The sequence below is a fragment of the Petaurus breviceps genome, unplaced genomic scaffold (assembly GCF_028583685.1).
Source record: "Petaurus breviceps papuanus isolate PSGF00001 unplaced genomic scaffold, PetGlider_PUasm1.0 181, whole genome shotgun sequence".
Lineage (NCBI taxonomy): Eukaryota > Metazoa > Chordata > Mammalia > Diprotodontia > Petauridae > Petaurus > Petaurus breviceps.
The window spans coordinates 24,741,155-24,767,679 of NW_027185784.1; the positions used below are offsets into that span (position 1 = coordinate 24,741,155).

The following is a 26,525-nucleotide window of genomic DNA, read 5'->3' on the forward strand; positions in this document are numbered from 1 at the left end:
AGATAGGTGCTACTAATACTCCCATTCTACAGACAAGGAAACTGAGGCTAAAACAGGCTGAGTGACTTTCTATGGGTTGTACAGATAGCAGGTGTTTGAGGCTAAGCCTTCTTGACTCCAAGTCCAGCACTCTATCCACTAAAACACCAACATGACCCATCGAAAGAGACTAAGAAGAAACAATCAGACAAGTAGACGGAAAACTAGATGAGTAGAATGTCATGGAAACTGAAGGAAGAAGAGAGTTTCTGGACTGAAGGGGGTGGGGTAGGTGGCCAACCATCACAAGTTGCAGAAAAGTCAAGAAGGGTGAAAACTGAGAAAAGGCTATTGGGTTTAGCAACTAAAAAGTATAAACTACTAATATCCACATATTTGAAAACCAGTTGATGTCTGATAATCTGCTCCAGAGATATCATTGTGCCTAGGGCTGGCTATTTTATTCCTTAACCTTATATGCTATCTCATCTCACAGAAGAATGTGTTTAACCAACCATTAGTTCAGAAAAACATAATTGAAATGAGGCAAATTCAAGTGACAGTAAAAGTACAAAGATTAAAAATAATATATGGCAATCTAGGGCTGCTGAAAACCTGGCCAAGCTGCCAAGGCTTTAGCAATTGCCACCTCTAGAGCAGAAACATCACAGGAGACAGGGTGAAGACAACCATTACTCTGCCAAAGATTATCAAATCCCATTTCCAATATTTGCAGTTTGAAAATAATTTTGAACTATAGCATAGTATTACTATTATTTTGATCATTTTACTCTATTTCCCCCAATATGTAATTTTAAAAGATTTTCTATAGTATTAAATGTAACTTTATTCTATTCAGTGCTCAACATTTTTCCAAGCACAACATTCTGACTTCTATTTATTCCACTAAGTGACTGATATGTGTAAAATGATTATTCCCAAGTCAACCCTCATTTCATTACCTTGTTTGGAAAAGTACATGGGTATCATTACAATTCTATTACAAATAATATTTCTTACACTTTGAATTTTGCTAAAAAACAGCCCCAACAAAAAACACAGACTAAACAAACACAACTTCTAATTTTTTTAAACAAAGATTTTAAAGTTTTCTCTCATATGACCACTAGGTAAGAGAACTTGTAGTTCTGTTTTTGGGCAACCCTTATATGAAATCAAATAAAAATAAAACAATAGTAAATTTGCATGCATCTTAACTGCTATTAAAATTAAAAAAAAGTAATTCACTGCTTCTAGTAATTTTACAGGATCAGATTTCATAACCCCCAAACCCCTAAAACAAACTAGAGCTAGGAAGTAAACCATTAGCCAGGGGAGGGGGAGACTAGAATCACTCTCCTTCCCTTTATGTTACAGGCTCCATGAAAAATGATATGGATGACATGGAGCAACTAGGCATGGATCAGCTATTAAAATCAATTGAATTCAATAAATATTTATTGTTTATTTAAAATATTACTCCTTCCTTCTAACCTGCATACCTGGAATGCTTATCATACTGCTTTTCAACATAACAATGGCCACTTCAAGAAGGAAAAGAACCAAGAACTTCTGGGCTAAGCTAGCTTAGCTTAATTTAAAAATCCTTATGTTTCTGGTGAATTCCAGACAATCTCTGTATGTCTTGTTCAGACTCTGGTATTTTTTAAAAATTAAAAAATCAGTGACTTAAATGAATGTTTCATTTTAAATTGATCTTATAATACCAATGATAGGAAGAGAAAAGGGAAGATTCAACTCCTTCCTCCTCCTAACACCAATGAAAATGACTCTCTCACTTAATTTTACTTAGCGGTAGGAAAAAAGGCACTTTTAAAATCAGATTTATTCATTATTTATTTGGTTTTTTTTGATGGGGAGGAGAAGGTCCCTGTCGTCCAAGATACAGACAAAGGCCTTATAAATTTGTTTGGAAGAATAAGAGTTTTTAAATATCCTCAAGTTTTTATTCATTCATGTCTACTTATTGTGTACTAACAACTATTCTCCATTACAATTCAACTCAAATATTAAGCAACATTTCAGGGATGAACCTTAGAGGTAGTTATAGATTATATTATATGGTTTTGTTTAAGAGTTAACCAAATAAATATATTAAGAAATATCCTATTATTCATAAATAATAGAACCTATCTTTGGACCCATTTATTCTAAATGTAATGGTTTCATTTTATGCATTATGAGAAAGAAAGATCCTGTATCAATTGGCAGTAACTCTTAAAGTGATTTTGGAGGTGCGTAGGGGAAATTTGGCTATAACTAAATTAGGTTTTCTTTTAGAGGGTCTTAAAGAAAGGGCCATGCCAAAAATGATGAAGTGTTTCAAAATGAGAAGTACTACTGAAATGTTGAATAAATAGAATACTATATTTTACCAGTTAGACCCATAATTCTAATACCATAACTGATAAAATAATTCAATAAGGCAGTCATCATACATATGGAAGTTCAAAATATATGCTATTCAAAGACTTCATATATATTTTGTTTTTAGGCATACCATTTAAATCCCATTGCATTAAACAGGCACTGTTTTAAATGAGTGCCTTTAAACACTATTAGTTTTTTAATGGCATTTTTATTTTGGTATTATTCTTTGAAAAGTTAAAATATTTCCTAAATTAAATTTTTAAAAAGCCTATTAGTTATAAATCACTAAAAAAACTAGTTCCATATTATTAATTGGAAAAAAAATTTAAAATGTGAACTTCAGAAAAGAAGGCATTTTTCTGAGTGGGAAGTGAAATCAATTCTCTATAATGGGAAGATTCAAGGTATCTAAGATACTGGAGAAAAGAGCAGACAGAGGAGAATTTAAAAATGTCAGTGATGAAGAGGACACATCCTAAATAACAGAGATGAGATATTTTTATATGTATGTAACATACATGTATGATTACTCTCAATAGGTGATATATTAAGATAAACTATATCAATGTACATACATATTAAATATATATGTAATAAAAGCTTCTGTTTTGGAGAAAGTAACATATCAGTCTCACAGTCTGAAGAATGCAATGTGTCAACCAGGAAACTGATTCCATAGAATGACTTTCTTTTTGACGTCTTCACTCTCCCTCCTCCAAAGCATCTCAGCATGCTGTCACATTTTCAATGTTAATACAAACCAATATGACTTCAATTAATTAAGTTTTCAGCCTACCTACATGAGAAGGAAAGAGATAAGTATGAAGTGCCCCTGGGACTTCTAAAGGCCCACTACAAAGTTCTGCTTGATGACCTACCAAGACCAAGAGGAGCTAAGCTGTGTTCATGGGTATAAAGACAAAGGGAGGAAGGAAAGAAAAAAGGAAAAGAAAAGGGAATAGCTTAAGAAAAATAAGTAAAAGAAGGGGGGTAAGAAGTTGTAAAAGAAGAGTACCATCAAGAATAGAGAAGGAACTTGATGACAGCTGTGTCACCAAATGCTCTCCCCCTGCTTTTCAGTGTTCCACAGACTGATGCCACTTTGTAAAAAACATTATTTAAGCATCTATGATCATAATAGTCTATACAAACCAATGAAATCTTACCTAGCAAATACTGGGAAAAATCTGGAATAGTTTTAATTTCACTGGAGAGTTCAGAAATCCTTTGGTATTTTATTGCTTGATAGAAAGTGTATGTGGGAAAGTCTTTTTTCCGTTAATTATTTTTTAGTCCTCTTTACTAAATTGGTTATCACAGACAAATTTCTAAATGCAATGTTTTTCTTACAATATTCATTTTGATCTAAAACAGTAGGTAACCAAAGGGCAAACACAAATTTTCAATGAGTAAATCATATGAATGGAATCTAACATTCATATAAAGGCAGCTAATATGATTTAGAAAGTGCTTTAATGTTCTCTTGTGCAACTGAAAAGCTAAAAGAAATGGCATTATTTTGAAGTCTTTTTTAGATCTTACACTGAATTGTTAAGGATGGAGAATGGCACTTATGTTGAGATTGTCATTCTTAATTTTCAGCTATTGGTTGGATTTCAAAATCATAAGATCTAAAGTTAAAGAGTGACAATGTAGTTAAAATAATAGATTGGCTCTGGTTCTTGTGCTAACACTGAAGTAGTAGTTATGGTAATTTATTATGATAAGCCTATATCAGGACTGTCTTTCCCACCTTTTAATTCCCTCTGAATTACAGTAAAAATGTACTAATTGTCAAATTAAAGACATTTTCCATATTAGAAAAGGAACATCATCACCAAACTTTATTAGCAGGTAGGAAATACTCCTCAGCCTGGAATGTCATAAACAGAATAGCCCTCATGGTAAGAAGATTCTTTTGGGATAAAGAACTTAATTTAAAAACTCCTGCAAAGGATATGAGAAGATAGATGAATAAGGAAAGAAATTACACTGGGCACAATGACAAGGTCATTCTTGAAATATGTGTCACTAGAGGTTAAGTGTAATTTGAAAAAATAAAGTATCTGTAATTTCTTGAAAAAAATTCTAAGGAAAAAAATTCTAAAAGTCTTCACATAATCTATGAGGGCTTCTTTTGAGGTGAATTTGCAACTGAGTTGAACTTCATATAAGCAAAGACATCCTCTCTATACAAAGAAATTTAATAATATAAACAAATATATTTCATCAAAAAAAGAAATAGGACTCCTGTGTGTCCTCTTCCTGCCCATACCACCCTTCCCCCCAAGTGTATTAACAAATCTTCCATGGAAAACCAAATGAAAACATTTTACTTATAAAATAAAAAATTTCATTTCCCAACATATTTGTCAATATCCCTCTGTACATACATTACAGGAACGCCTTTGGTCAATGACTTTGCTTACCATCCCTATTATCTGCAGAAAGCAGTTGTCTACTGCTTAGGGAAGTAAAGGCAATCCAGAGCTTTCCATGTTGTAATAAAAAGAAACTTTTATAGATATTTGATATGGAGTATAAAAATAAGACTATTCAATTCCAGTGTCTTCCCAATCTGCATGAACTCAGTTTGGTTCAATTACAACAAGATAACTATGGGAATGTCTTTTAATTACAAACAAGCAGATGTACTATTTACTTTAGTCCATAATGGACATTATGTTATGGCTAATAAAAGCTGTATCAGAAATATTCACTATACAAAAACAACATTCAGATTGAGCAAATTTGTAAACTAAACAAACTCAGGACAAGATAAAAGTCTTTGGAAAACTGAATATACATTATTAGGTTATTTCATCACAATCTTTGTTAAGTTTCTATGTGTGTTAAAAATGTTTCTCATGTTGACAAATCCGATGCTAGCACTGACTTTACACCAGGAAACCGATTCTCATTTTTTCAAGAAATGAATCTGTTCTTTGGCGCATCTTAAAAAAAAATTCCATTGAGTTCAACAAACTAAAAACCATGTAAGTTCATCTTACTTTTGTGTGTCCTGCCCTGTACACCTCCCCTTCCCACTCAATTTTTTTCAGTGAACAGGAAACGCACCATATCCCCCTGCCTGGATGGGCGTTTTTGGAGAAGCACAAGCATACAGACTAAAATCCTCCGTTTGGAAGCCAGCCCGATTCAATGAGGGTTCAGATGCACTGCGGTGAATTTTTGGCAATGAGCGGGCCAGAAGTTCAATGGAGGCAAGAATCTGAAACAACAAGCAATTAAGGACTAAAAACTTTCCATACCAGAAGTCTCTAAAGGCACTGTCAAGCAACATAACATTCAACAGAGAATACAGAATTCTTAAATGAGCCAACTTAAATAGCAATTTCTAAAATTTGCTGCCACATTTTCCCCCTTTACTCTCTTCCTCAATTTCTTTAAATTTGAGAAAGTACCATTTTTTCTTATCTTCCCCCACTCTGCCTCCCCACCTGCAAGTACTTAAATTTAATGGAGAACTGGTCAACAGGGCCACATTCAGCTGACGTGTACAAGTCTACCAAAGGGGATTAGCAAAACTTAGAAATATTTATATTGCACAAACCCATAAAGAAATCACACTATAAAAAAAATTAGTGATGGTGGATTTCCTACAAAATTATAAGTAATAATAACTGACATTTACATAGCACTTTAAGTACATGACTTCATGTGATCCTTTTAATCCTATGATGAACCAGTACTGTACTCACAGTGTGCCCAGGCCAATTTTGCTGATCAGTGAATCTCAGAGAGGTTAAGTAATTTTCCATAGTCACACAGCTTGTAAGTGTCTGTAGTTAGAAATGAACCTAGATCTTTCCTCAGTCTAATCCAGTGCCCTCTTCATACTCGACACTTATCAGATGGTCAAACTTTCAGCAACCTCAACAATGTACAAAAGAGGCAGAACCCTGAAGGTAGCAAAATCTCTGAATAACTAAAAAGAGGTGTTCTAAAGTCTATGTTACAAAGTCCATATAGTTTAGTCACTTAGAATCATTTGGCTCTTATTTTACACACAATTTTAAGACTCTTAATTACTGGGTCCCTGAGCCTACAGGGGATGAAAAGGAAGCCATTTAGAAGGGGAAGGTGGGGGAGAGGGAGGATGCTGCTAGAGGAGGCACAAGGACAGCGACGAGACACAGACAACAAATAACATAACAGAAGATACAGAAACCTACCCAAAAAGCCAGCAACTGAGGAACACTTAATATGGGAGTAAAGAGCCCTATACAACATAAAAGCCACAACCAGCTTGTCACATTATTATAGCACAATATAGTAGCTGATGCATATAACGAAAGGAAGGGGACAAGCATTTATATAGTGCCTAGTATATGCCAGGCACTGTGCTAAACGTTTTACAAATATTATTTCATTTGATCCTTGCAACAACTCTGTGAGGTAGATATTATCATTCCCATTTTATAAATGAAGAAACTGAGGCAGACACAGGGTGACTTGCCCAAGGTCACACTGCTAATAAGTGTCTAAGGACAAATCTGAACCCAGGTCTTCCTGACTCCAGCTTCCTGACTTAGCTAAGTCTAATGATGACAATAAATTACATCATGTTTAGTAAAATCTAAATTTAGTAAAATCTAATTTAGTAAATCTAAAATTTAAGAAGATGAGGAAGTACGAAATGTATTTTTTCTTTCTCTCTCTTTTTTTTTTTTGCTTTTTGGAGGGCAATTGGGGTTAAGTGACTTGCCCAAGGTCATACAGTTAGTTAAGTGTCTGAGGCTGGATTTGAACTCAGGTCCTCCTGACTCCAGGTCCGGTGCAGTATTTACTGTGCCATCTAGCTGCCCCTACTTTTTTTTTTTTTTTTAAAGCAATCGGGGTTAAGTAACTTGCTCAAGGTTACACGGCCAGTTATTTCTGGGTGTGGTGCTGAGTATCTGAGCCCGGATTTGATCCAGGTCATCCCGACACTGGAGCCGGTGCTCTTACTCACTGAGCCACCTGGCCGCCCCTGCCCCTACTTTTTAACTGCACATTTAATCACCAAATCTTTCAAAGTACAAAGAATGACAAGAGAATGATAGTATATGAACTCATGAACTTATTTAGTTTCTTTTTCCAAGTGCATATTAAATTGAACAATGTAGTAACAAAATACCCCATTTGTGTTCCCTTCTAAACTTTTGTTTTCTTCTGTGTATTTCTTAATATTTCACTGATGCTCTTACTTATGTAGTACATTTTATAAAGGTTTCCATAAGGAGGTTTTTTTTTTAAGAGGTTTTGGAATGTGAAGGAATAAGTTTCACTTAGCTAAAAAAATTTCTTTATGTAGTTATTTAAGATCCAGTAACACATCATTAGGGCAAACTATTCTCTAACACATATTAAGCTGCATTAAAAAATGGTCCCAGGAGACTGTGCTAATTTTTGACTCTTGTATCTTTGTACTTCCAGGGCTCAAGTGAAAACCTCACACACTGTAAGCTTTAATAAATGCTTGCTTACTGAATGTAAATCAACAAATTATACGCTTTAATACATGAAAAACATATAGCACGGAATGCCAGCCAAATTATTTTTAGCAGGGACCTTTCATGTTGGCTATTATAAACTTAATATATATGTGTGTGTGTATATATATATATGTATATATATACACACACTCACATACACACACAATGCATACACATATATGTGCATATATATATATCTATCCACCCATCATATACACATACATCACATAAATACATACATGAACTCTGACATCACCTGCTTTCTGGATATCTTGAACTAGATATCCCATAGCCATTTCAAACTAAACATGTCTAAAACAAATTCATTATCTCCCCTCCCCTCCCTGAAACCCAGCTCTCTTCCCATCTTCTGTATTACTGTTGAGGACATCACCTTCTTCCCAGGCACCCAGGGCTCTGAAACTGTCATCTCATGCCTCACTTGAACTCATCCCGCATGTCCAAACACGTCTTGTATGTTTCATCTCTCTGTTCATAGAACTATCCCTCAATCTAGCTCCCTCATTACCTCACACCTGGATTTGTTTGCACAGAGATGTTTGCATGCTGTCTCCACCATTAAACTGAGCTCCTTGAAAGAAGGGACTGTTTTTTGCCCTTTTTTGTATCTCCAGTGGTTAGCCCAGAGCCAGGAGATAAATCAGTGCTTGCTGCCTGACTACAGAAATAATTTTCTGGTTTCTGTTTCTCTTCAGTCCCTCTTCCACTTAGCGTGCAGGCCTGACCATCCTCCCCTGCCTCAGCCTATCCAACTCTAGTGGACTCCCTGTCACCTCTAGGATAAAATATAAAACCCTGTATTTGTCTTTTAAACGCCTTTACATCTTTCCAGTCTCCTTAAAATTTATTCCCTTTCACAGTCTTTTTGCTGTTACTCCATCTTCACACTCAAGTATTTTGTGTTTCTGTTGACCATGACTGCATTTCCACTGGCCACCCCCTATGTTCTCCTCATCTCTACCTCCTTAATTCCTTGGTGACTCTAACTACCAGTGTCTTCCCTTTGAGATTACCTTTCGTTTATACTCTATATATACAGTAGTCATGTACATAGTTATTTGCATGTTGTCTCCTTCATTAAGATGCTGCGACTGTGTTTTTGGTTGGGTTTTTTTTGTATCCCCAGAATTTAGCACAGTTTCTGGCAAGTGTAAGTACTAAATAAATGTTGGTTGACCAACTAACTGACCACAAAAAGCAAGGGAAAGCAATTTAGAATTTTAAAAAAATGAGACCTCTTTTGGCCAGCTGCTTCCCTTTTCTTTCTCCATAAGTAGAAATGCCATTTAAGAAAATGGACTCTGCATTTAAGAAAAGTTATTATTTTTATATGTATGTGTGTATATGTGTGTATCAACCTTTCTATATTGCAATTCGTGAAAGATAAAATTGAACCTTTCAGATAATTTTCTATGAGAACCCCAGATGTCTAAGGATATCACTCTTGACCTTGAAAAAAACTTAATGTTTGACATCACTAAAAGCTGAGGAGGAACACAGAAATATTATATACATCACAAGGTTAGTCCAGATTTTTTCCACACAAAGCCTTTCTTACCTGGGGAAAAAGTGGCCTCTCATCTCTCTTCTTCTTCAGGCACTCTGCCATTAACCTCTTCATGGCTTTTGGACAATTACTCCGAACTTTACTGAGATCTGGAGACAGGTATCCTCGTCCCACCATAAAAATGATCTGGAGTAGGAGGGGAAATTCACAAAATCATATAGCTTGCAGATCAAAGTTCAAACAAACTTGAATACTGGCAGGTGAAGAAAGTCCAGTTACCCATGGGCAGTTTATTTCTCCAAAGATATGTATCATCTCTGGCAGCTATGACAGTAGGTGATGCTGTCTCAAGATCTTTAAGTTTTTAAAAAAGACTTTTTAATCAAACAATAACCTGAGTGCCCAAAGCACTGTTGGGACTTTCTGTGATTGTAACCCATAGTCCTTACCCTCAGAGGGTTTGTAATGTAGCTGTCCTGTGAGGTATCATCATATTTCACTTGAGGTAGATGCGAGAGGAGCCTCTTCTGGTCCCTATGATGACTGCTCACGCTCTAGATTCCATTAGATCAAGATGCAAAAAGAGTCTAGGTACTCTCCTCTAATAGGGCAAAGGAAGAGAATCTGTGGCCATTGCTAGGATGGATCATCTTTAGATTTAAGACAGAAGATAAAGTCCTTAACAGCCACTACAATGATTAAGAGACGAATGGAAGGTCTCACAAGGTCAAGATAAAAACAGCCACTGGAAAACTATGGAATAAACTGAGATTCTCAGGGAGAGGTAAGGACCAGTATTGATTTGTGTAAGTACCAGGAGATAACTCCACATATTCAAACAGGGAACAACCCTAAACATTGTTACCATAGCTTAATTGTCCCTGAATTTTAGAGATTAGGTTTAAAAAGGCCAGCTTTTTCACAGAAGGGATACAATATATTGACTAAATAGGACAGTTCCTTTGGATGGCCTTTAGATGATTTGACCAATAGGTTATTGGTCAAAGACAAAAATCTACCAGTAAAAACTAATGCCTGCTTCTCCCACAACCTCCCCATATGTATACGTGTATGTATGTGTACATGTATGGACCATCTTATCTCTACAGCATGGGAATTAAGCTTTCAGTACAGAGGAAAGAATGATATCCAGGGTGACAAAAAGGATTATTATGCAGCAGTTGATCTAAAAGTTAGATACTAATTTGAAGAGGAACCTAAGGCAGGGATTGAGAAAAGCTTTGTTTTCCAAAATTCTAACAGTTACAATCAAATAGAAGACTGAAAGAACTTCTAATTTGAGAAATCCTTTACATAAGGAAGAAATTAACCATAATCAATCAGTGGGCTCCTCTTCCAATAAAGAATGACAGAATGGCGATGATGCACACCTTAATAGACTGAACCTTGAATTCAGACTGGAGTTTTGGAAGTATACAGAATATAGTAACATTATCAAAGGAGGAGATGGAAATACTTGAATACTCTGAAGTCTGGTAAGGTCCTAGGCAATCATCTATTCTAATGGGCTTCTTAAAAACAGAGTAAGGTTCAACTTAGGGGGAAAGTGGCCTGCCCTTTGGACACCCTGCCTTTGTCAGGGCCATTTCTATCTTTTCACCAAGGCATGGATTTGTGGCTTATGACACTGACAACTTCTGCTACTTTTCTCAGATGCAGAGTTTTCTCTTGAAAGCCTCTCTCACGAGGGAAAAGAAATGGGATCTTCCTTTTTAGTTATCTTCTATCTGTGCAATAGGACAGGTAGCCCTTTTATGTGTCAGGGTCACTCTGATAGTCTTTATTATGGGCGTGAGTGTTACCAGATTAGAAAAGGGAAGGGAAAAAAGGAAATAAGATTTCTATATAGTGCCAACTGTGTGCCTGTGAGGCATGGTGTGAAGTTTTTTCACAAATATTATTTCATTTGATCCTCATGACAACCCTAGGAGGTGGGTGCTATTATTATCTATTTTGTAAAGTTGAGGACAAATAGAAGTTAAGTGACTTGTCCAAGGTCACACAGTTAGTTTCTGAGGCAAAATGTGAACTCAATTCTTCCTGATTCCCTAGCACTCTACCCAGTACTTCACCCGCTGCCCAGATTAAAAAAGTTGAAGTCAAGTCTTATCCTGGTAGAATGGCATCTCCTAATCTAGGAGGGAGTCATCCACAGACAGCTCCATATTTATGAACCTATCGAAAGAATGCTCAGCTTGGGAGTCCAAAGGCCCGAGTTCAAATTCTGTCTCTACCATAAATCAACTGTGTGACTATGGACATAACCCTATGTGGACTCTGAACATGCCACAGGATATGTTCATTTATTTAAAACTCCATTTCTTCAAATGTAAACTGGAAACAATAATTCATGTACTAACTAACCTCATGGGGTTGTAAGGACTAAATGAGATAATATATGTAAAATGCTTTACAAATATAAAAATATATAAATGTCTGAAACTATTAGAAAATACCTGTTTCTTGGCTGGTTAAATGTTAACATAAAAGAGCAAGGAAAAGAAGGAAGGCTTTTGACTTTATTATTTCTGGATGTCTCATGGACCTTACATTTGGTGAATTCTAGTTTTCAAGGAATTTTTCTTTTTGGTAAGGTTTTGTATCTCTTTTTCCAAGCAGCTAATCCTAATGAAATGCAACAGGGAGATAAAAAGAGAATGTGGCACAGGGTGCTATGTTATTAAGGAAGATAAAAAAATGGAGTAACATAAGGATGCACACCATGAATTCTGTTACTGGCTCTCTCTTTTTTTTAAAATTTCAACTAATAAAATAATAGCATGCTTGCATTGGCCTAAATCTGTATTATATATGTAATAAACAACAACTCATTTGTTTTTTCATTCTTCTTTTGATATACCTCACCTATCAATTCCATTTGGTTTTAAACATTAAGTACCCATGTCATGTGACTTAAAACCCCAAACCTAGATATGAGTCTGAAAGTTTTGAATATAGTAGAATAGGCTAACAGCCTAAAATTAATACTGTGTTAAACTAGATGGGAGTATATCCATTTTAAAATTTAAAATACTGACTTATGACCCATGTAAAGTTATGTTGATTCAGTAAGAAACTTAATGTGAAGCATGTCAATAAATACAGAAGTGAAAACTCAAACTCAATAATAATAAATATCATATTTAGCACAGGAGTTATACTTCTTAGAGAGTCTCAACTACTAAGATACTACAAATTAAAACACTAAGAAATAGAAAATGAACAGTTTTTAAAAAGAACAGCCAACATTACATATTACTTAAATAGCTTTCACTAAAATGACTTGACAGACCATTTATACAATAATCCATAATGGAAAATTGAATGAACAAAACTAGGATGTTGAGATGGAACACAGATAAACTGAAAAAGTCGAAACATGCATCTTTCTACTCTGAGTGTAAGATGAAGATGAGGGATTACTCTCTTGGGGCTGGCTTAGGTATTTAATGATTTTTCTTCATCATTACATAATATAGGAAGAGGTAAGTGCTGAAATCTTGTGTTATGTTGCTGTAATGAATGTGAGGCAATTTTTATTAATGTTAACTTATTTTCTCTGGATCATCCTATAAGTTTAATTCAATCTTAGGCTACTGAGAAACAGATCTGTAACAAATTAGTTTTTAGGGGGGAGGGATGGGAGAAGTTAGGATAAGGTGATAGTAAACAAGAGAGGAAAGGAGCAAAAAAGAATTGGTGGTATAGGGAAATCTGACATTGGTAGCATTCTAATTGGAGAAGAATGATATGCTTTTTTCCTAGTTCTCAACTTCTAAAAACAAAAAAAAATTGCCCACAAAGAAGCAGCAAATCATTCAAGAAAATTGTGCATAAAGAAATTACTACATAGCAATCAATATATTCATTCATTATATAAGATCTGCAACAGAAAGGCATTAAAACCTAGATGGTAGAGCTGATTTTATTTTTAACATCTTAATGAAGAGGAGATTTCAAGAATGTCAACTGTATTTTTAGATTCTGTCTGAGTTTAGCATTTTACTAGGGCAGTAATGGGTGGTTTTGAATATCAATTAAATTTATCAATTATTTGTAAATTTATCAAAATATTTCAATTTTGTTCAACAAAAGACAACAAGCAGTGATACTAATGTCTAAACTCCACATAACCTTCAAAAATAGGTGGAAAAAGTGCTAGGTCATTTCATGGACTTAAATATTCTATTTGCAGAACGTACAAACAGTAAAACTGATAATTTACCTGGTCCCTGTTGTTGATGTTTGAGTAAGGTAACTGTCCCGTCATCAACTCATACAGAACAATCCCAAATGCATATACATCTGATTGAAAGCTATATGGGTTTTTATCTTGCATTCTAATGACCTCTGGTGCCTGTTAGAACATAAAAAGAAAAAAATAGTTTATCTTTCACTTCATTGTCTTCTTATATACCTACTAGCAAGATGAAAACCTGTAAAAAGAAACAGTCCTTGGCACTCATTGTATAAACATCCATACTGCAAAACATACCAAATTCTTATAATAATCTCTTACTTAGTAGCCTAAGCAATGAGAAAAATGAATGGAAAAGAAGAAAGAGAACTAAGAAATACTGGGAAGGGTTGCATAAAACTTGATTCGGAGCGTATTGGCTTATTTTTGCAATATGGCAAATGCTTAAACAGGCTCAATTATATTTGGTAAATTATGCAACTCTTCTCACTTTTGGTTCCCTGAAACCAAAACGTTTCTTTTAAAAGTCACTATGGGGGGCAGCTAGGTGGTGCAGTGAATAGAGAACCAGCCCTTCAGTCAGGAGGACCTGAGTTCAAATTCGGACCCAGACACTTCACACTTACTAGCCGTGTGACCTTGGGCAAGTCACTTAACCCCAATTGCCCTGCCTTTCCCCCTCCAAAAAACATAACAAACAAAAAAACCACTATTGTCCTAGTAACACTGTCCTGCTGTGAATCCTAGAACATTACAATCTGCAAAGAACCAAAATGCTAGGTGATCTGGAGGGTAATGGAGAGACACAGAGCAGGCTTGAATGAATGGCAGCTTATGAGTTGTGTACAACTATCCCCCAAATGAAGAGCCTGTAGAAACCATTTAGTTTCATACATATTTGACCAAAGGTTCCTTCTACAAAGTCCTCAGCAAGCAGTATAATTCAGTCTTTCCTTAAAGGTCTCTTAAGAATTCATTATTTCCAAGGTAGTCGATAGGGTTTTTAATTACTAGGAAAGTTTTCCTAATTCTGACTTTCTGTTACTTCCATTTGTTCCACTGTTCCTAGTTCTGTCCTCTGGGACCAAATAGAACAAGTGTAATCCCTCTTCCATATAACATCCCTTTAAATTAGGGGTTCTTAACTTTTTATGCATGACATGGACACCTATGGTAGTCTGGTAAAGCCTATGGGCCATCCCAGAAGAAGCTTTTAAATGCTTAAAATACATGCGATTACAGAGGAAGCAAAATATACTGAAATAGCTATAAAAAATTTTAAAAGTTCAACCCAGGTTAAGGATCCCCACTTCAAACCCTTGAAGACAGATGTCAAGTTTACTGAGTAGTAGTCTTCTCCAGGTTATATGCTGCTAGTTCCTGAAGTCCATTGGCATCTTCCCTAAAATGCAATGCCCATAACTCAGTGCAGTGTCTTAGATGTGGTCTAAACAAGGGATCTCCCTCTTCTCGGAAACTATGCCTATGTCAGTGTAGCCTAAGAGCTCATTTCGATTCTCTGCTTATCATGTTATGCTACTGACTCACTGAGTTTGTAAGTCAGCCATGGAAACTGAGATCTTTTCAGCAGAGACTATACTTTAGCCATGCCTCCATCAACTTGTATTTGCAAATTTGACCCTTGGAAGCCAAATGTAAAATTTTAGATTTGTCCCAATCAAATCTAATCTTTCTAAATTTGGTTAATTATTTAAGCCTGCTAAGATCTTTCTGGATCTGGAAGCTCTCAGGTAAAGTGCTTATTAGCTCTACAAGCTTCATGTAATTTTTTTTTCTCAAAAGGTCTATTTTGGACATGCAATATATCACATTCCAGACACACTCATGCCAGCCATCTGACAACTAACAATTAAATCTGAGGTTTAAAAACGAAGGGTTCAAACACACACACACACACACACACACACACATAACACACACACCCCAACCATGAGGCTGGTCAGACAGCATGGAAAGTTTATAAACAATTACACTGTATTTTATGGCAGACAGGATCCTTATTCTTCTAAGAAGTCTAGCAACAATTTGATTTGTATAATGCATTGGTAAAAGGCTATCATCTTCAACTATATTATTCACACCAGGACACAAAAGCTGGGATAAAGTGAGCGCAGTGTTCTGACCTACCTACACACATGGACAACAACAGCAGACAGTTGTTGGTGCTAGTCTAACAGGAGGCCTTTAAAAAGTGTGGTTACTCAAAGAGCAAAGCGAATCAATTCCCTCTTAAATACTCATGTGGCAATAAAAAACAGCATATATGTTAATAAAATCATGTGCAAAGAATTATCAAGGTGACTGTCTAATAAAACCAGTCGAAGTGATTTCCCTCCCCCGTAAACCTCTTTGGGCCTGTATATGGTAGAAAAAAGTGTGACTGCAGACCAAACTCATATTTACAAAACAACTACTGTCACCCACAACAGTAGCTAACAAAGGCAAAGACTCAGTCCTGCTGAAGTGGACCAGGCTGTTGGCTACTTTTGCATGTGGCTTCTTAAAAAGGAAAAAGAAGCAACATCACATTATATTCTAAGTGAAGTCATTCTGAACTTTTTGTAATCATACTAGAGTGGCTGTATTGGAAAATGTCAAAAAGAAGCAAAATCACACACTCGAGAAAAAGCACTAGAAGTAGTCAGAAAATAAAACACTAGCTAATAAAACTGACAAGTAGATTCAGTTTGCCCTTTGTGTAAGCTTGTATTGTTGCCAAGTATCTGTTATCTGAAGTCTGTAATTCATTTTACTATTCATAACCCTAGAGGTGAGTAACTAGTATGCATCCTTTTACCTACAAGCATACCCTGGGTCCTCCATCTACCTTTCAGTGGGTAATCTCCTTTAAAGTCAATGCCCAAAAGACAACTTGCATAGCAAGTGGATTGTGAAATATAGAAGTTTAGAAGCCGATTTTGCCTCTTGACATAGAGTAGCCTAGCTTGGCCTCATTGTTGATGAAGGCCATAAGTCCCACGTAGGTCTCAATGGAAAGAGGACGCTCCAAGACCAGCACGCCATTGGCTCGGCCTGGCAAAGGGAATTCCTTCTGGGCCTTCTCGAAGGCTTGGATTATTAGAGCCTTGAAGCTTTCCAGTTGGTAGATGCAATCTTCTCATCAGCATCGGCCACTGGTGCTCTATAAAAGTGGCGTAAGGCAGATTCGTGGGATTCCATCTGTTTATGAAGGAGGGGCGCTTTGCTTATCCCACTGAATTCGAATCCCCAGACCTTCTCACTTTCAGTGATTTAGGCGTAAACTCAAACTCTCCATGAGAAATGGTATGGGGTGGCCAGGTGGCACAGTGAGTAAGAGAGCCGCGCTGGACCCAGAGTTGGGAGAACTGGGATAGGTTCCGGCCTCAGACACTTAACACCCACACAAAAAAAACAGCCGTGTAACCTTGGGCAAGTTACTTAACCCCAACTGCTCTCCAAAAGGCCAAAAAAAAAAAAAAAAAAAGGGAGAAGAAATGGTATCAATTGCATTTAATGATATTTTAGCCACCTGCTGGGACTGTAGATTAATGAAGTCATATTTACAGATCAGCAGGGATTGGTCTGTGATGAGAACCAGTCGCTCCTTATCGTTTCAATGGTCAGCCTCGGTCAGCAGCCATAGGCCCTGCACCTCTCCACCCTCCATGGGCAGGACCACCAAATGGATCTCCTCTACAGCCTGTTCGATGGTCCCAGGCCGGAACACGAAGTACTCCTAGACGCGGGCGCGGTGGGTGGGGTCGCGCACACCGAGCGGCCACAGCGTTTGGAGCATCGGGGTCCTTCCCCCAGCCCCGCCCGAGCCCTGAGCCCGGCGCCGTCATGACCATGCCGCCGTGGGGCTCGTGCCCGCCAAGCCCACTGAGTCCCGCAGCTGCAGCCCGCTTCATATAATTTTTGAAGCAGACAAGCATATATCATCTATGGCTTCAGGCAAGTTAATGATAAGAATGGTGGAATGGCACAGAGCCGGAGCCCTGGGGCCCTCCACTAAAGACCCATTAACGACAACTCTTTTGGTTCAGCCATTCAACTACTTAAAGTCACCTACCTACATCATTGCTTAGTTTTTATGTCTCCATCTCTTCTATAAAGACATAAAAATCTTTAAAATATTTTGATGAAGTATAAGTATGTTATGTGTCTTCATTATTCCTCTGATTTGCCAGCCTATTTACCTATCGAAAAATGAAATGAGGGTTGATCTGGCATGACCTGTTCTTAATGAAATGATATTGACTATTAGTGATCACTTCTTCCATTTCTTTTTCTTTATAAAGCAATTGGGGTTAAGTAACTTGCTCAGGGTTACACGGCCAGGTGTTTCTGGGTGGGTACTAAGTGTCTGAGCCCCAATTCGATCCCAGGTCATACCGATTCTGGGGTCCGTGCTCTTACACGCTGTGCTACCTGGCTGCCCCAACTGCTTCCATTTCTAAGTGCATTCCTTTAATATGTTTTAGAATTTTGTCTGACATCTAGTTAAGCTCCTTGCCCTATGATTGGCAGACTCTATCCTCTTCCCTTTTTTGAGAATCAGGATATTTGCCCTTTCTTCAACCTTGTGCCACCTATTCTATTCTCTAAGATCTTTCAAAGATCACTGACAATGGCTCTGTGATCATATCTGCCAATTAAAAATGCTTATTATCTTAGGATGTAGCTCACCTACAACTGGTGACTCTAACTCAGTGAAGGCACCTGGGTATTCTCTTACCATTTCTTGTTATCTTTGTTTTCACCTCCGTATTTGCATTCTATACTTCCTAGTTCAAAGAGTGTCCTTCTTCCATGAGTAAACAGAAACAAAATTGGATTTGAATGGTTCAAGCCATCCCCCCTGATTACAGTCATCTCTTTTTTCATTCTCCTCCAGCCCTGGAGAGCTACTAAAAACTTTTTAATGTTTGTGTTCATCACTAGCTTTAGCTCACTATGAATGACATCTCTCATGAAAGAATGCAAGCTCCTCAAGGTGGGGCTTGCTTCATTTTTGTCTTTGCATCCCCAGCTCTTGGCATAGCCTGGCACACAGAAAGGACTTAATAAATGTTTGCTGAGTGACTGCTTAGATCTCAATCAACAGTGCTCAAGTAACTGCATGAACATCTTTTTTTTTTTCTTTTTAGAGGGGCTTAAGGTAGGGCAATGGGGGTTAAGTGACTTGCTCAAGGTCACACAGCTAGTAAGTGTTAAGTGTCTGAGGCTGGATTTGGACTCAGGTCTTCCTGACTCTAGGGCCCGTACTCTATTCGCTGCACCACCTAGTCACTTATGGTCTACAATGAACTTAAAGTAAATACTGCATCCTTTCCTTCTTGTTGTATTTAGCCTTAATTACAAGGACCTAAGTGATGATGCCAAATTTTAATGGTTCATTTTGAAGATATTCACCATGAGAGGCAGCATAAATCCTGCAGCAGTCAGAGCAAAGAGATTTGCAGAAAGGCGCAGCGGCAAAGTAGGGCAGACTGCCTTGGGAGAGGCTGTTGTAAGAGAGTACTAGGATGTTTCCTTTGATTTTTCCAAATGGAAGAGTTTAGAGACAATATTTATGTTGTGACAAAGAATGTGAAGGACTAGGAGGAAAAGAAGAAAATAGTATATGTGCTTGTTTTTGCACATCCATCCATCCTTCCATTTATTACATATATGTATGTACATAAAATTGTATATACATATGCATTGATTTTTTTGCAGAAGGCCAGAAAGTATTATAAAGCATAGAATGGCAGCTCTTAAATTGTATGCATAATTTAAAAAATATATGATGTGGACCTGCTTTGGATTACAAGGCACCTTTGCTCTTTTGGAATTCAGATGATAACTAAGGGGGAGAAAGAAACTAGGTGTCACTGATGGTTAAGAGAGCTTCTTGGTCTAGACCATGAAAATCCACCTTTTATTTTCTCAGGGCCCTAAGTGTTATTCCACCATTCATTGGCTTTGTGAGTTACTGAGAAATGAAGAAATGGTCCTAAGGTGATGACACAGCTGATGAAAGTAAAAAGAGATGAATAACTGCATATGCTATTAGTTTATGCTCCTGTAGCTAGGGAGACCTAGTGACTTTTTAAGTAAAAGGTAAAAGAGAAAAATCTTTTTTTGCTGTATAGCATTTTTTTTTTTTTGCATTTCTTTTTATCGATTGATCCAGGTCCAAGTCTAGGATAACATGATCCACATGTAGCTCCGATTCAATAACAACAGAATATTCAACAGTTGTGACATGAATACATATATATATTTTTAACAACTTAAAAAAAAATTGAGTTCCAAATTGTCTCCCTCCCTCACACCCTTCCCCTAACCACCAAAAAGGCAAGCAATAAGATATCAATTATACATATGAAATCATGCAAAACATATTTCCATATTAGCCATATTGAAAAAAAAGCAAGAAATATTAAGAAAGTGAGAAAATAATACTTCAATTTGCACTCAAGTGTTCATTATTTATCTCTCTGGAGGTGGACAGCAATTTTTCATGAGACTCAATCATGAGTCCTTTAGAACTGTCTTAGATCATGTATTGAGCAGAGTAGCTAAGTCTTTCACATAGTAGTTGTTACTGTGCACAATGATCTCACTTCCCTTGCATCTTTTGTAAACAACATATTGTTGGTTTCCAATTTCTAATCCACTGTGCTATCTGTTTCTGTTTTATGGCTAAGTTCATCCCATTCACTTTCACAGTTATGATTACTAATTGTGTATTTTCCTCCACCCCATTTTCTTCTGTTTCTTCTTCTCTCTCTTTTTATCCCATCCCTTCTCAAAAGTCAGTTTTGCTTCTGATCGCTGCTTCCCTTAATCCACCCTCCCTTTTGTCATTCCCTCTCCCCTTTTCTATTATCCTCTTCCCCTTCTGTTTCCGTATTAGGTAAGATAGATTTCTATAAACACCTGAATATGCATATATCTGTTCTTCCCTCTTTGAGTCAGTTCTGATGCAAGTGAGGTTCAAGTATTGCCCATCAACACCCTTATTTCCCTCTCCACTGTAAAAACTCTTCCTTGCATTCCTCTTTTATGTGAGAAAAATTTCCCCATTCTCTTTCCCTTCCCCCTTCTCCCTGTGCATTCCTCTTTAAAAAAAAAAAATTTATTTTTAGTTTTCAACATTCACTTCCACAAGATTTTGAGTTCCAAATTTTCTCCCTATCTCTCCCTCCCAAGATGGCATGCATTCTGATTATTCCTTCCCCCAATGTGCCTTCCCTTCTATCACCTGCCCCACCCCCCTTTTCTCTTATCCCCTTCCCTTCTATTTTCCTGTAGGGCAAGATAGATTTTTTTTTTTTAAGCAATAGGGGTTAAGTAACTTGCTCAAGGTTACAGGCCAGTTATTGCTGGGTGTGGTGCTAAGTATCTGAGCCCAGATTTGATCCTCAGGTCATCCTGCCACTGGAGCCGGTGCTCTTACTCGCTGTGCTACCTGGCCGCCCCGCAAGATAGATTTCTATACCCCGTTGCCTGTATATCATTTATTTCCCAGCTGCACGTAAGAACAATTTTTAATGTTTGTTTTTAAAACCATGAGTTCCACATGCTCGCCCTTCCTTCTTCCCTACCCACCCTCATTGAGAAGGCAAGCAATTCAATATGTACATGTGTAGTCACGCAAAACACTTCCATAACAGTCATGGTGTGAAATATTAACTTTATTCTCTCCATCCTATCCCATCCCCCCATTTATTCTATTTTCTCCTTTGACCCTGTCCCTCCTCAAAAGTGTTTGCTTCCTGTTATCCCCTCCTCCCATTGGCCCTCCCTCTCTTCTCCCCTTCTCTCCTACTTTCCTGTAAGATAAGACAGATTTCCATAACCAATTAAGTGTGTATGTTATTCCCTCCATAAGCCAAATCCAATGAGAGAAAGTTTCACTCATTCCCTCTCACCTTGCCCCTCTTCCCCTCCATTATAAAGCTTTTTCTTGCCTCTTTTATGTGAGATAATTTACTCCACTCTACCTCTCCCTTTTTCCTTCTCCCAGTACATTCCTCTCTCACCCTTTAATTTTTTAGAATATCATCCCTTCATATTCAACTCACCCTGTGCCCTTGGTCTATATGTGTATGTATGTATGCATGCATGTATATTTCTTTCAACTACCCTAATACTGAGAAAGGTCTTTGCATTCCTCTTTCTTACCCCTTCTTTTTTTTTGGATCATCCCAACATAACTAACTCATACCCATGCCCTCTATCTAGACTCTTTCCAACTACTTTAATAATGGTAAAGTTCTTAGGAGTTACTAGTATTACCTTCCCAAGTAGGAATGTAAACAGTTTAACGTTATTGAATCCCTTATGATTTTTCTTTCATGTTTACCTTTTAATGCTTCTCTTGAGCCTTGTGTTTGAATGTTAGTTTTCTATTCAGCTCTGGTCTTTTCATCAGGAATGCTTGAAAGTCCTCTATTTCATTATTCTTTTTTTTCCCCTAAAGGATTATACTCCATTTTGCTGGTAGGTGATTTTTGGTTGCAGTCTTAGCTCCTTTGCCTTGGGAATACCAAGCCCTCTGTTCCTTTAACGTGGAAGCCGCTAAATTCTGTGTGACTATGGCTCCATGATATTTGAATTGTTTCTTTCTGGCTGCTTACAAATTTTTCTCCTTGACCTGGGAGCACTGGAATTTGGCTAATTCCTGGGAATTTTCCTTTTGGGATCTTTTTCAGGAGGTGATTTGGTAGATTCTTTAAATTTCTATTTTACTTTCAAGACCTAAGATATTGGGGCAGTTTTCCTTTAGAATTTCTTGCAATATGATGTCTACACTCTTTCTTTGTTCATAGCTTTTAGGTAATCCAATAATTTTTTTTTAAAGCAATTGGGGTTAAGTAAACTTGCTCAAGGTTACATGGCCAGTTATTTCTGGGTGTGGTGCTAAGTATGTGAGGCCAGATTAGATCCCAGGTCTCCCGATTCTGGGGCCAGCACTCTTACTCACTGTGCCACCTGGCCGCCCCCTAATCCAATAATTCTTAAACTATCTTGCTTTGGAAATTGGTTTCTGATTAGACATTTCACATTTTCTCCTATTTTTAAATTCTTTTGACTTTGTTTTTTGATGCGTCATGGAGTCACTAGCTTTTATTTCCCCAATTTTAATTTTTTAAAAATTCTTTTCTTCAGTGAGATTTTATACCTCTTTTTCCATTTGGCTAAATTTGGCTTTTTAAGAAATTCTTGTCTTCAGTGAATTTCTGTACCTCTTTGCTACCATTAGGTCAATTATTTTTTAAGGTGTTATTTTCTTCAGTATTTTTTGAAGCCTCTTTTATTTACCAATTTGTTAACTTTTTTTTTCATATTTTTCTAGTGTCACTGATTTCTTTTCCCACTTTTTCCTCTATTAGTCTTATCTCTCCCAGAAATTCTTGTTGGCTTTTGGCCAATTAGCATTTTTCTTTGAGGCTTTGCTTGTAGCTGTTTTCACACTGTTGTCTTCTTCTACACTTATGTCTTGGTCTTCCCTGCCACCTTAGTAGCTTTTTATAGTCAAGTTCTTTTTCTGTTGTTTGCCCATTTTTCCAACCTATTTCTTGACTTTGAAGTTTATGTTAAAATTGGCCTCTGGCTACCTGGGGGCGGGGAGGCCTTGTCCCAAGCTTCAGGCTTTTTGTGCTGCTGTTATAAGAGCTAGCTCTAGGGTCTGCAGATTTTCAGTGCTTCCAAGGTGGTATGATCCAGGGAAAGGGGTAGTCACTGCTCTGGTCTTTTCCTCAGGAAGGGTCCCTGCTTTCTTACAGTCATGAGCACTAGAGCTCTTCTTGGCCCTGGACCTGTACCAGCTTTCCTGCTCTCTACAGCCACAAGTGCCAGTGTTCCTCTATGCTTTGGAACTGCCACCAGGCCCCCACTCCCTTGTAAGAGAACAGAAGCCCTCCTCTCTGCCCTGGAACTTCAACTCAGAATGTCTCTGGGCTAAGAATTCCTGAAACTGCTACTATTACAGACACATCCAAGGCCTGCTGCTGATGCTGCAAGGCCTGCTGCACTGTGTGCACTCCAGACTGGCCTCTACCTTGATGTCACAGACTTTTGTCAACCTCCTAAGTTTTTTTAGCCTGGGAAAATGTCTCACTTTGACATTTTGTTGGCTCTATCACTCTAAAATTTGATTTGAGGTGCTACTTTAAAGTTGTTTAGAGGGAAAAATTGAGTTCAGCCTCTAATCCTGAACTTTTCAATACTTTTTGATTGTTAACTGTAATTTTTTGAAGAATGGCAGATCAGATTAAGAACTTGACCCTAAAGTGAAATAAAAATAGTTTTACTTGATTAAGAAAGTTGCCTAACCTAGAGGTAAAAGACTATCGCAGAGTATCTCATCTGAAATGAAGCAGGATGTGAGAGAGGTTTGAATAAAGGAATGCTGAATGTTAAGACAAAGATTAATTCCATTCTGAATATGATTTGGATCTCTACTGCTAGCAAGAAAGAGTCTCTCATTAAAGCTAATTCCCTATATTATCAAGAAATAAAATCTGAGGATATTTTAATTCAGGCAATTTTTTTTCCTCCAAGCAGAGGAGGAAATATTTCCTAATAAATCTTTTTTAATTTTATCAGATTGATGCTGAGGAAAACAAAATCTGTAGGGTCCTATTTCTGGCCAAACTCCCTTCTAGTTTGTGATTGCTCTAGAATATTTAATAGTGAAAGTAGTGTTAACTCATAGAAGGATAGTTCTAGGTAATAAAGTCTACTATTAGATCTCTCTTTGATCTAAAAACAGTCTAAAGGAGGTAGAGATAAACCCCAAAGTTTAGTTGACATATCAGTAAATGAATGAAGTACATAAAATAAAACCTTTAGGAAAGAAAAGAGAAGTTTGAAAACATAAGCCAATTTGCCTCTGACCATTACCATTCAAATCAATCAAATGCAAAAGTTTATCTGTGACATTTGCTTTGATCTTATAACTTTAGCCTCAGAATGTCAGGACTCAAGATAACTGCTTTTTCTTCACCTGTGATACTGTTCTCACATTAAGGACACCACCACCCCCTAGTTATAGTGTATTGATCCTCTGGACCAAACTGTCATACTGGTCCAAATGTAACATGGCACTCTATTTTTTTTTTTGGAGGCAATTAGGGGTTAAGTGACTTGCCCAGGGTCACACAGTTAGTTAAGTGTCAAGTATCTTGAGGCCCGATCTGAACTCAGGTCCTCCTGACTTCAGGACCATGCTCTATCTATTGAGCCACCTAGCTGCCCCAATATGGGACTCTGAGTGACAGAATGACAATGAAAGTCATGGGGACATTTTACACATACTATAACCATGGCAAGTGATTTAATCTCTCAGAATCCTGAGACAACCCTCTAAAGCTCTCAATTATAGATGAGTTGCTAATATCAGCATAAGTGAAAGGGACAACGAGTCCCTTTATGCTGACTTTTACTATTCTCAATTCTCTTCAAAAGAAATGTGTAAAATAAAGAAAAACACACAAAAAAACCCAAACCTTTTTTATCGCAGATGTTTTAATATGGTAATTTTAAATAACAATTTTTCAATGTATACCTATTTTTCTCCCTCATCTAAGGTCTCATTTTAAGTACATGTGTTAATATTTGAACTAACATACTATAAAGAACATATTTCTGGTCTAAAATACAGCTAACAATTGATGACTTTTTCCTCTTATCTTTTACAAAATGAGTCAAAAGAGTGAAACTTAAATACCTGATTCTATCTGTGATCTCATCAGTATGGATGCTCCCTTGGTTATGCAGATTTCAACCTATCTATTACTACCCCCCCTTCTGGTGTAAATCTGGCCTATACCCTCCTATAAATTCATCCTGACAGGGCACCACCTCACTGCAGCCTGCTTACACCTACCATCAGTCTCTCCACTACCCTCTGTGTCATTATTGAGAATTGTAAAAACGACACTTTTTAGTATGGCAGTAGTATCCTCAAAGAGCAAAAAATTAAGTCTTATAATGAAGACACAGTCTCAGTTCTTACCATCCACAAGATAGATCCAGACAACTGTTCAAACTGATGGGATCCACTCCACCGAGATTTTACTGTAGCCAGACCAAAATCTCCTATTTTTACTGTGAGGTCTTCATGAAGAAATATATCTGAGGTGTAGTAAGTAAAAGAAGAACAACATCTAAATTTTTAACAGTACAAACATCACACAAAGTTACAGATGGAAGGAATCTAATTTAACTGTGTGAATATACTGGTGTAGTTTTTAAACAAGCATCATTTCTTATAACTTTCCTTGTTACCAAGTTTGCTTTAAAAATCATAAAGTCCCAAGTCTCATCTTCTCAACACTAGGTATGAACTTTAAGTGGGTGAGAAGCCATCCTCATTTTTTTTGGAAGGCCTACAGGCATCTCAGAAGAGCTACCAAGGTTGGCAGGATGACAGATTGCACCACTTTGGTCAGAAACACCTGTGACTTAGGGAGCATGTCACAAAAGCACAAGAAGGGAAGGTGATAGGCTTACAAGGGTTAATGTTGATGAAGGATAGAGAGTAAACATCTTTGCTTCCTTTTTATGCCCCATTTCATGCACTTTGTAATTTTGTAACCGCGGGCTAATACTGAACAAGCCAAGAAGGATCTTAAAGTTCTAGAAACTCTGACCTATTCAAGTAATTCACTGGTTAAATAAAAATAAAAAGCTGCTATTAGAGAACTTTGCCAGATGCCACTCTTGTGCTCAGTCATTCAGAAAACCAAAAGTGTTGGTAGTAGTTCCTCAAAGTCAAAGTCATGGCTGAATTCCAATCAATACCTTTCACTTAGTATTATGCAATTTAACATGCAAACTTTTATACAATAGGAGGAAATTCTATAACAGAAAAAGGCAAGTTATTTTATATTCTGCAGTCACATTTCTG

The 26,525-nt window shown here is 37.1% G+C and overlaps 1 protein-coding gene and 1 pseudogene across 4 annotated transcripts in view; both read right to left on the bottom strand.

Moving 5' to 3' along the window:
* BRAF (B-Raf proto-oncogene, serine/threonine kinase) overlaps nucleotides 1-26,525 on the bottom strand; it is a 169,505-nt gene that overhangs the window by 16,491 nt on the left and 126,489 nt on the right. For 3 of the 4 annotated variants that reach the window (XM_069087369.1, XM_069087368.1, XM_069087370.1), the window contains 4 exons: nucleotides 25,632-25,750; nucleotides 13,643-13,774; nucleotides 9,448-9,582; nucleotides 5,449-5,602 (listed from right to left, as the gene is read on the bottom strand). In XM_069087369.1, the coding sequence (XP_068943470.1) occupies nucleotides 5,449-5,602; nucleotides 9,448-9,582; nucleotides 13,643-13,774; nucleotides 25,632-25,750 (540 nt within the window). The remainder of the gene's footprint in view (nucleotides 1-5,448; nucleotides 5,603-9,447; nucleotides 9,583-13,642; nucleotides 13,775-25,631; nucleotides 25,751-26,525) is intronic. The other variant, XM_069087371.1, reaches the window with a different exon arrangement.
* LOC138160361 (tumor protein p63-regulated gene 1-like protein pseudogene) lies at nucleotides 15,462-18,084 on the bottom strand (annotated as a pseudogene).